This window comes from Cyprinodon tularosa, unplaced genomic scaffold (genome assembly GCF_016077235.1).
Source record: "Cyprinodon tularosa strain WSP-4 unplaced genomic scaffold, ASM1607723v1 ctg265, whole genome shotgun sequence".
NCBI classification, from domain to species: Eukaryota; Metazoa; Chordata; class Actinopteri; order Cyprinodontiformes; family Cyprinodontidae; genus Cyprinodon; species Cyprinodon tularosa.
This window is the reverse complement of record NW_024038969.1, coordinates 520,483-532,538: the sequence shown is the minus strand read 5'-3', so window position 1 is coordinate 532,538 and position 12,056 is coordinate 520,483. Positions and strand designations below refer to the sequence as shown.

The 12,056-nt window shown below is 37.8% G+C and overlaps 1 protein-coding gene across 5 annotated transcripts in view; it reads right to left on the bottom strand.

The window, feature by feature from the left end:
• Positions 1-12,056, bottom strand: part of LOC119786100 (roundabout homolog 1-like) — a 132,964-nt gene that overhangs the window by 27,369 nt on the left and 93,539 nt on the right. For all 5 annotated transcript variants that reach the window (XM_038289190.1, XM_038289192.1, XM_038289193.1 and 2 more), the window contains one exon: positions 2,522-2,679. In XM_038289190.1, the coding sequence (XP_038145118.1) occupies positions 2,522-2,679 (158 nt within the window). The remainder of the gene's footprint in view (positions 1-2,521; positions 2,680-12,056) is intronic.

Here is a 12,056-nt window from a genome sequence, read left to right as displayed (position 1 = left end):
AGGCCGATGCAGTCTATAGGGTTAGATCCAAAAAGCATGCAATATATACAAGGCAGCACCTGGACCTGGTTGCTTTGAATCCACCACCTAGTAGAGAGAATAGACCATTAAATTGGTGCTGCAGGGATGAAACCAGTAGCCTCTATTATCATTCTTCTCTACATTTATAAAACTTTAACAAATATGTTGTTAATGCCCTCTACTGAAGCATTTCTTCAAAAAATACATACAATTTATGTTTCTAGATTGGCAGACAATCTCTAAACGCTTTCCAGTTGTGATAGATGGTTCTATAAATCATTGATTCTGGACAACTAAATATACATGCTATGCCATGGTGACTCCTGCTTTCTGAAACAGGGGAGGCTCAGTGGTGTTAATTAAATCCAAACGTAACGTATCGCATTAACATATGTTGAAACACATAAAACCCATCACTACCACTGGTGAAAATTACCATTTCGAAGAGTTTTAAAATAATGAACTCCAGAAACCATGGAAAGAGTTTAGCACAAGATCACTGTTCTGACTGAATGACCACTTTTCCCTCTCGAATTGTGAGGAAAACCTCCTCGCTGTCCGGCCACTGTCAGTCAAAATCCTTAATCATGTTTGCGAATCAGCATCGAGCAGCAAGGCTCAAACGTCAACAGGGATTTCTAATAGAGGCTGACCGGCAGCCTCTTGCTGCTCGATAGTGGAGGGGAGATCATGTCCGAGAGCGGGCTCAACAGCTCATTACTGTTCATCATACTCATGAAATAAGGCGTATTTTAGCACATACTTAATGCAGCTAAAAGACTACATTTATTATGTTTGACAAAGCAGATTAAACCAATAATTTAACTAAATTTACAGGGGAGGTTTAGCCTGCCTACACTGAGAAATAGCCACTGATGCCATGGAAAATATTTCAGACTTTCATCTCAGAAAAAATATTGAATGTATTATTTTAATTTCCGTACAGTTTCAAGTCTCTGATTTCAAAAGCATATGATCAAATTTAATAGCATTGCCAATTAAAGGTGTCCGAGGAACCAGTATTGCTGTCCATGCTTACTGAAGTAACTTGTGTTTTGCAAGGTTTCCGTTTTATGTGGCTGCATTTGATCAATGTTGAGTTTCCTCCAAACTTTTTCATTTCTTGAATCATAATAAATCTAATTTGCTTATCTGTATAGCACAAATAAAAAAAAGCACCTTGTTTTTGTGCAGCCTTTTATACTGCTAAGGATTTAATTTGGCTCATAAAAAGTAATTATGCCGGATGCTGATTGATGTTTGTTGTAATTGTGAATCATCTTTAGGAAGCTGTTGTGCTATTTTTTGTAAAAACTAAAAGAATAAATTCATAAAACCCATAGGATTTTGTGTCAAAATTCTAAACACTGCTGTAAACCATAACCCTATATTCAAAATCCCGATATTAACCAAAATCCCAGGATTACATTGGAAGCCCTCCATGAATGTTGCATGCTGCACTTTGGTTTCCATGCAGTTCGAAATGTCTTTGAGTGAGCACTACTTGCAAAGACCAATTTCCAAACAGAAAAAGATGATTATGGAGGACAGAGACAGGCACGTGGAGAGTACAAAGCCAAAGGCAGCCTTTGTATATCCCTCTGTGAAGCCTCCCCCCACCTGCTCTGATCTAGTCCTCTTCTTAAATCAGAGGTAGCTGCTCTGTCCATCACAGTTCCCCAGAGTGCCTCTAACTGTCACTCCGCACTAACACGAGCTTTGAGTCTTTTCCTGCTTGTCCCTAGGAGCATTTCTATTCGTATAAACAAATCAAAGGCAAGCCTGTGCACGGAGTCAGACAGATGCTGAAATAAATCATATGCTCTTATATGATATGAAATGAATAAAAAGCAGGTTGTTGCTTGCTGTAGGTAATGCCAAACTTTTGGGAGGTTTTTGTGTATTTCGCTGGGTGTGGTTATTTTTCTAGATATTAAAGATTTTATTAAGTACATTTTTTTCTTTATAGGGCTCCAGTAACATGATTGCATATTGTGTGATGACATCGGTCTTCCCTTAAGCTGTAAGGTTATAAGAAACAATTTTTAATCTAAAAAATTAAAAAAATTACCACCATAGTTATAACTTAAATTAAACGGAGTTCTACTGTAGATTATACAAAAAAAAAACATTCTTTTTTTAGTTTAAACATATACATTAATAGTGTGATCATATCAAGATTCAAAGGTTATTTGAAGTATTTACTTTTAGAAGTAATAATCGATTAGGAAATAACAAACATTTAATGGGCCCTGAGGATTATGAACAACCACCATGCTTGACAGTTATTTCAGGGTTTTCAGGTCAAAACCTCAGCCAGAAATCTCCAAAGAATTCTTCAAGGACTGTACTAAACTTTGGGAAATTATTTACAAAAGGATAGGCTACAGTAAGTAATGGGAATACTTTCATCAAGTAATGTCAAGAGGCAACCTAAACCCCTAAACCAGCCATGTTCAGAGGATCATGTCACAATTATGGGTTGAGTAAAGTATATTACTGTGATGCGTTCATCTCTGTCATCCAAGTTGGCGCCATCTCTCCTCCAAGAGATTGTGGGCTCTGGGTGTCCACGGGGAGGCTGGCACTCGAGCACTGCAGGTTCGCCAACAGCAACCATGACATCAACAGGGTTCTGTCTAAAATCATCCCGTAAGACTAGGAAAAAACACAGACAAATAGCATTTTAAACAAAGTATAAATAATTCAGGGATTATATAGAATGGGTATTATAGAAAAGCACTATATAATTAAGTTTTTTGTCAGATCACATGAAATGTTTTGTTATATTTTTGAATTGTAACATCAGTCAAGCTATATACCCTCTTTATGGTTGCAGCACAAAAAATGTAACAGGCATAAAACTATAGCATCAATTTTCTTAGGACTTTACCCACGTAAATAACTTTGTACTCTGCTGATAGAAAAAAAAATTCCATTTAATTGCAGCTTGATTATTTATCGCTAGCTTAATCTATTCAATGAAAACACTGCAGAAACACATGTTCACACATTTTACTAATTAAAAGTTAATTAAAATTGTTCCATTCATGCATGCCTTGAATTTCTTCCTCATTGGTCACAGACCAATCATGCCTTTCCTCACTAACTCAGAATTCTTTGTATATGTAATACCTGCTGATTCCAGTTTATAATTTTTGTGCTTATTCAAAGGATTTTAACATATGAAAACATGTCCAGCCATTTTAATTTCAACAGGAAATAAAGGCATTACAAATTCTTCCAATTTACACCTCAAAACATTTATTCCATTTATTATTATTATTATTATTATTTCTTTATTCACTGAAAATATATTCTGTAATTTTATAGTTTGAGAATAGTGGGTTTAAAATGAAAAATTCTGGTATTTTACCTACATATAAATATATATAAATCTAAGTTCTTCAAAATGAAAAATGTTGACGCTAATTTTCTGGAGAGTTTACTGGTGCATCCTTACCCCGTTATTTAGAGTTTGGACACTTTTGATACAGTTTTTTCTTTACAAAAGTATAACAGGATGCACTGGAATATAGCTCATGAGAATAATGGGATTCGGACGCTTCCCACTGCAGGCGACTACCACAGCAATTCATCATCTTTCCTCAATGAGTAGCCTGTGTGCTGAGAAAGCATCCAGTGCTGCAACGGAGATGAGGCGAGCTTCCTTCCTTTCCAAAAGCATGTTATTTTCAGTGGTTACAGGCTGCTCTCATCTTCACCATAAACAGGCACATCAAGGCCTTCACTGTGTGGATTCAAGCCCTGCTCATCTTAAGGAGCGCCAGGTTAGAACGTCATAATTTAATGCAGGGACCATCATTTTCAAACTCTACAGCAGGATTGGAGACACACAGAAAGCTGGGGGTATGGAAACACCTTTTTTTTTCAGTTTTGAGTGGGAAGATTTCTTCCTCTGATGAGGTGAACAACATGCTAAAATGTAGACGCCTGTGCATGAGTGACTGGTGCTAAACATTCCCAGTTTTGAATTACAAAGCATGGAGGGGGGGCTTTTATTGTGAGCGAGCTAAAGGGGAGCCAAGAAAGAACAAGCAGAACTGCAGAACCTAGTCAAGTTGAGCTAGGGTGAAAAGACAGGAAACAATGGGGAAAACGCATAATCACTCCCAGATGGTGGCAACCCATTCACCTCTGGCTACAAATTTCAACATAACACGGGGTAGGGATGCATGACGGGTATTGCAGCAATGGGAGAACAACTTAGGCTGACCTTCTAATTGGAATTATAGAATTAAAGCTTCTCAGTCTTACAACGGCCTTCTAACACACTGAAACTCGCTGGACTATCTGTTTGTGTTTGACTGAAAGGCAATGGGAAACAGCTGCTAAACGACCCCCCCTCAACAGCCCCACCTCACCACTGCCAACGCTGCAGTGTTACATGATAAAAGACCCTCCTCGTGGGACCCGGAAACAAGGCTGAAGTTACCTCAGACAGGAAGAAACCGAGACCATCACAATTTTGTGTACAGTGCATATGTGTGTGTTGATTGATTGACTGATACCATCGCATAATTCCAAAAGCAATCAAGTTACACATCTGCTTTTACTATTGTGTGAGGCCCGAATGTTTCTGTCGAATGTGAAAGCTTGGATTAGTTCCTAAGGCTGTTAAAGATCTTTTTTTTTTTTTGACGATAGTGCAACACTTAGTGTAAGAAGAGAAGAAAGAAGAGGAACGATTAAAGGCAGTGAGACCTTTGGCCGATTAGTGAGGAATGTTCTTGTGAGTGTGGTCTGGTGGTTCGACGTCATACTAATGTTTTCTAAGCACATTAGATGTACTGTATTAGTGGAAATGTTTATATCCTAGGGATGGAAAAAGCATTTGCTTAATAGGAAATTCTCTGATTTCCAAAAACTAAACTACGCTAAGCCTTTGCATATGCTGTTTCAAAGTACTGCCTTTGGGTTTACAGGTCCAACTCTACAAATTTTACCCACTTTCTGACTTCATATTCTTCTGTGTTTTTATTTAGCATTTCTAGGAAATAAATCTTATGATTTATTTTATACTTTCATGCAAAAGAGTTTAAAATGTGAAGACTATTCCACTCAATTCTATTTTTTTATTTCCTTATACCCTAAATCTCCATCTCAAATCTTTTTTACATCCGGTCTTTTCTTAAATTTATATGAATTTTTAAAATCTGCTTGTACTTGATAAGTAACACTTATACAAAGCCAGCCTAGCTTGTCTGTTTAGCTGAATCTTTGCCCCTCTTGCTGTCTTCTTTTCTCACTCCATCTCATCCCCCCTCCACAGATGAGAATCTCAAAGCCTACTTCAAAGCTTCCGCCTCTGGCCTCACCAATCTGAATCTGATGTGTCTGACTTGCTGTTAGTCTTCTGCAGCTCAAGCCCCAGCTTTAAAAAGGTCTACTGCAGCCAAGCACCCAGTAATCCTTTCTGCAGTGTCCAGCAGGTCCAAAAAGAAACACAATTATACCCCACAGACAAGGAGTCTAGTGGAGCACTAGCAGTTTCTTCTCTCACACCATCAATATAGCAGACAGGCAAGGGAATAAGTGTCCACTCTGTTCACTCCCTGCAGAAACTTGTTTATCTTGACAGCCTTAATTTACCCAAGGTTTTAAAGCCTTGTTCACCTTTCAAAAATATGTTATAGTTGAATCATCTGCACATGGTTTGGTCCCGTATATAATCCCCCTCTTTTCCAACTCTAGATTAGCATTACTCTAATGTAATGGGAATGTTGAAAGTTGCTGTTAAATATACCAGAATCAAGACCCAGCTGTGCAGGCTTTTATCCACTCCACAGTATAGCATCAACATACAATAAAAGGCAGGCTTTATCTTCTCTCATGCTTTCCTCTTTGAAACAAAGAGAAGAGAACTTGCTATGAATTTCAAAATATTAGAATGAAAAACAACAATAGTAACTCTCTGTTTTAGTACAATTAACAAAACAATGGCTTTTACTGATGTCAACAACACATTTAGCAATATAAAGTTACAGATTAATGTTATAGTCTTTGAAATTATGTTTGAACAAAAGAAGCATCGCTGTTTCTGTTCTTTATAAGAAAACATTTTGTTTGTAAAAACCAGGGGAGCCTGAATTAGATTAAAGAATTGCACCCTAACATACTTTATAATAGAACAAGCTTTTAGTGGATAGTTAAACTTGAAGGGAAGTTCTAAGTACATTAGGCCCATTTTCTTTATAGGCAAGATTATAACAGGTCAGGCTCTAATATCTATCAGTATTTGTGCGTTTACTGATATGTTTCATATAAAAAAAATAATGAAAAAGATGTTTGCTTGAAAATTAAACAGGATCATGGAAGACAAGAATATTAAAAGGTTCCCCCATAATTCAGGAATTTCATTTTGATGATTCAACATTAACTTTTCCAACAACTGGTCCACTGATAAACCATTTTTCATTCCAGACATGATGGTAGTTTCATCCCTTATTGTTCTGTTGTGTTAATAGTAATGACATAGAAAGCTTAAAGTGGATGTTTGTTCAACTTTAAGTTTGTAACTTAGGTAGTTATGGTGAATCTGAGGATTCCATGTTGGAAACAAAGCTAGCACGATGCAGAAGTTGCCTTGGCAAGATGAAATGAATCATTTGAAGCATTATGCAAAGCTGGAAAGGCAGAAGAATACATTAAAACTAAACAGCCCCCTCAAATCACCATGCCTGGTGTGCAACAAGGTAGTGGCTTCATCGTGCTGGGAGGATATTTTTATTTATCAGGGACACGGAAGCTGCTCGGTTGAGAGGTTAAACTTTATGCAGAACAAAATCCATGAAGACAGAACTGCAATAAAATATTTAAGACCAAAGCCTATTCCTGTTTGAGAATGGTCCAGTGATTACCTGGTCAACAATATAAATTAGAATCTCTGTCAAGATTTTAGATTCAATGTTTTAGAAAAAACCTTCATACAGTTTGTCTGACCTTGAGCTTTTTTACTGGTACTGGTACTGGTAAAATCTGTCTTATATATGGAAACTGAGTCGAGATGTATCTCATAAGACTTACATTCATAACTGCAATATATGTTGTTTTTCAAGTTGCTTACTCAGGGTGCTAAATTCAAAGGGATATGGGATTTACTTAATGGGCTTGAAAACGTAAAAGCAGATACTGGCACTGTCATTGGGTACAAATGTAAAATCATCATGTACAATAAATATTCACACAGATAAAAGAACACCATTGCTGAATTTATTTTAAATGTTTAATAAAATAAATTTGTTTAAACAAAACTCCAAATGCTCTCTGGAGCTGCCATGCCAAGCCAACTGTATTTGTAAAGCACTTACAAAAAACATGCACTCATCGAAAGGCTGAACAAAAACAATGATTAGAATAAATGAATAAAACATTAGATCTTAAAATACATTAAATAATTAACAGAAAGCAAAATCCATGTAAAAGCAGCAATAGGAGCATCTACCCCAGCAGAAAGAAAACAGATGTCTAAATAACAGTTTATATATTTTTTAAAAGCCAGAGAGAAGAGAATTACATGAAGAAAATGGAAGTAAAGTAATTTGCAAAAAGTCCCTGAATTTCTGCCCGTAGAGGAGCACAGATCCAGTAGATCCGAAAGGTAAGACTAAAAAAAACAAATGTAATTCTAGAATAGAGCAACCAGTTCAGAGAATGGGGGTAATATGCTCTCGCCTCTACACTCACCGGCCACTTTATTAGGTACCCCATGCTAGTAACGGGTTGGACCCCCTTTTGCCTTCAGAACTAGCTCAATTCTTCGTGGCATAGATTCAACAAGGTGCTGGAAGCATTCCTCAGGGAGTTTGGTCCATAATGACATGATGGCATCACACAGTTGCCGCAGATTTGTCGGCTGCACATCCATGATGCGAATCTCCCGTTCCACCACATCCCAAAGATGCTCTATTGGATTGAGATCTGGTGACTGTGGAGGCCATTTGAGTACAGTGAACTCATTGTCATGTTCAAGAAACCAGTCTGAGATGATTCCAGCTTTATGACATGGCACATTATCCTGCTGAAAGTAGCCATCAGAAGTTGGGTACATTGTGGTCATAAAGGGATGGACATGGTCAGCAACAATACTCAGGTAGGCTGTGGCATTGCAACGATGCTCAATTGGTACCAAGGGGCCCAAAGAGTGCCAAGAAAATATTCCCCACACCATGACACCACCAGCACCAGCCTGAACCGTTGATACAAGGCAGGATGGATCCATGCTTTCATGTTGTAGACGCCAAATTCTGAACCTACCATGCGAATGTCGCAGCGAAAATCGAGGCTCATCAGACCAGGCAACGTTTTTCCAATCTTCTATTGTCCAATTTCGATGAGCTTGTGCAAATTGTAGCCTCAGTTTCCTGTTCTTAGCTGACAGGAGTGGCACCCAGTGTGGTCTTCTGCTGCTGTAGCCCATCTGCCTCAAAGTTCGACGTACTGTGCGTTCAGAGATGCTCTTCTGCCCACCTTGGTTGTAACGGGTGGTTATTTGAGTCACTGTTGCCCTTCTATCAGCTCGAACCAGTCTGGCCATTCTCCTCTGACCTCTGGCATCAACAAGGCATTTCCGCCCACAGAACTGCCGCTCACTGGATGTTTTTTCTTTTTCGGACCATTCTCTGTAAACCCTAGAGATGGTTGTGCATGAAAATCCCAGTAGATCAGCAGTTTCTGAAATACTCAGACCAGCCCTTCTGGCACCAACAATCATGCCACGTTCAAAGTCACTCAAATCACCTTTCTTCCCCATACTGATGCTCGTTTTGAACTGCAGGAGATTGTCTTGACCATGTCTACATGCCTAAATGCACTGAGTTGCCGCCATGTGATTGACTGCTTAGAAATTAAGTGTTAACGAGCAGTTGGACAGGTGTACCTAATAAAGTGGCCGGTGAGTGTATATTCCAGTTAACAGCCATGCAGCGGCATTTTTGCACCAACTGAAGATGTAAAAAGGATAACCTGCTAACTCAAAGTTACAAAGAATAACAGTAATACAATCCATTTGTAACAAATTACTGTGTTCCAATCATCTTTCTATACAATTTTTTTTTTTTTGCTAGTTACCTCAGTGGAAAAAAGGTTGATTTCACTCATGCACTGATTGGCACTAGTGCTATCTTGAGTTGTGCAGCTAAGTTCAGGGATGAGCTGTCAGGCTGAAGGCTTTGACAGCATTTTTATAGCTAATGGCTTTACAAGAGCACTGAGGGCTGTTCCTGACAGCTACTGTATGTAGTACTGACTGAGAGAGCAACCAGAACCTGGATGAGCGATCATGTCCACAAGTTCTACTGGAAAAGGCATCACTGTGCTGTTTCTATGAGTTTTTGATGTGCTTCTTCATTTCTTTTTTATAGTTCTCACAGTTTTATATATTTGGACAAAGACCAACTGAGAACACTCCAGTGACAAATATATACACTAACTTCAGTGAACAACGAAAACGAGCACTAAACTGTGAAGACTGCAAGTATTTTTCACTTTGTTAAACACGTGTAAATATCTTTAATTACCTCTTTGCTGATGTTCTCAAGTGGTGAGATATAAAGATTTCTTGTTTCCATCTTTCTATTCTCACTAAGCACTGTGAAATATTTGTTTCTCACTGTTCTGTGTTTTAAGTGAATGGGAATTATTGTACCCATAAACTGAAGACAAGTCCACATCCATCTCATTTTAAATGGAAGTTATTTTGGGTTTACAATTTTAATTAATGCGCAAGGAATTGATCATATCTAAGAGAGAACATGGCTTATTCATGTGAAGTCCCTTTGATATGAGATCATCCTTAAAAAGTTAAGTCTATTTCAAATAAATGTAACTCAGTTGCATTTATTCCATAGGAACATCAACTCCATAACTGTTGAATTATTTAAAGAGTTTTGTTGTTTATCTAAAATATTTTTTTTCTTCAAAATGTGTTTCTACCAATCTAAGGAAACATAAATAAAAAAAAAACAGAATACTTACTTCTCTACCTCGAGGATTTATTGTTTCCCAGCAATGTAGCTGTTTTAATTGACTAAAATATCTGCTGTCAATCCCAGCAGATATGTAATCCTTGACTTTCTCACAATCTGCCTCCTGACCTCTCCCTACCCCCAAACTCTGCGCATCCCTCGGCCACAGCCCTCTCCCTTCCCCACCTCCTCCTTCTTTTCTTCCTGCTTCTAACTGTAGAGCTGAAGTCTGCAGAGACATAAAGCTGCAGGAGAAACAGCTGCTCCAGAAAATAAAAAATAAAACACAATATGTGTAGCTTGTATATAATAGGTGGTAAGAACTGTGAAACAAAGAGACAAACACAAAATCGCTCATCCAGGACGTCCAGAGGGCACTATACCCCCTTCCAAACAGACCACTAAAGCCAACAGTATAATGCGAGCTGCAGCCAAGCAAATACTTGGAAAAAACAAAGGTTCTCCAACTCAAAAATGTGAACACACACATAAGCTCCTGCTCATAACTATGCCACGTGAGATTTATAAAATCCGCATCCAGCAGACAGTGCACTCTACTTATAAAGGAAACAAAAATCCCTCGCCCGTTCTCCCCAAGCTACCCTATTTGAATTTCATTTTTCTCAAATAAATCATTACTCAAAGAAGTCCCTGGGCAAACAGACTTTTCTGCATGCAGGGCCATAAATCTATCTTATGCTTGGTGGGCCTATTAAATTAACACAGAGGCTCACTTACTGGGATAAAGCTTCTATTTATAATATTTGTTGGTTGTTTTAACTTTTCTACTCTCAGATCAAAAATCCTTCCAGTAAAGCTACAGATACATCAATTGATACCCTTTGAAAGATGTTTTGCTGTTGACAGTCTTTGAATGAAAAAGAAAATGACAACAGGAATTTTTGACTTGCCCTTTAACAAAAATTAAAATGGTAAAATGTATGCTGAATTTTTTAAGTGGCCAACAATAGACAAGTAAAAATGTAAACTGGGTTTAATTGCTATTTCGTAATATAATAAGAAGAAACATTTAAAAAAAGAACAACTATTTTTATCTGTTTTTGTTCATATTTCTAGAAAGCATTTCTAATTATGTGATCATATCGACTGTATGAGGTGCTATTATTTCTAAATACCTAAAAGCTATTTTCTGATGTAACCGTTTTTATAAAATAAATGGGATAGGCACAAACATAGAAAACAAACACACCATTTAAAAAAAATTCCAAGTATGGAACATGATCAGTGTTTACAGATGTCGCAACATTGTGGGCCTGATTTAGCAAAGGTCAAAGGTGAATGGTTTAATGAGGAACTGGAAGGAAATGAAGCCGGAAGCTGATTGTAAATAGTGCAAATTGTAGCATCTAGCTCCTTTCCCCTGCTCCTCTTCCCTCCCCTTTCACAACATCAACAGTAAGAACACTATCCAGAGTAGGCAGCGGTCTGCTGTGCTGATTTCAGAGGGCCTATGGTGTGACAGAAACAAGAAGGGATGGGCTTGTTAAATTGGGACTAAAGCCTTTCATTACATAAATACAAAAATAAAAGTTACAGAAATGTAACAAATGGCTCTCCATTGTAAAACACAATGAAGGTGCGTATATTGGCATGTGTCACAAAGAGTACATGTGAAGTAATTAATTTTTGTTAAATTCTGTGAGGTGGGCAGTGCCTATGTCTTGTCACACAAAGGATTTTGGGGAACTATGTAACTCCTATTGAGCAGATAGAATCTTGGTTGTCCCTATTCTAAATAAACTATGGATAGGAGGCATTCTGCTTCCTCTTCTTGCTTAATTCCTTCCTGCTGGTACTATTCGGATAGCACTTATCATGGCGACCTCTGACACACTTTTCTGCTGGCTTAAGTGTCTTTATCAATTTGCGCTATTTGGAATCAGCGAGAGAGTTACAAAGTTAAAATGAATTGGAAGGGGATGAAAGGATCAAACAGCATAGAAACTGAGAGTCAACAAAAGGACAGCACCTTTGTCAAAGCATAGACAGGAATGAGGAAGAACCATGTGAAATATTTAATAGAAATAA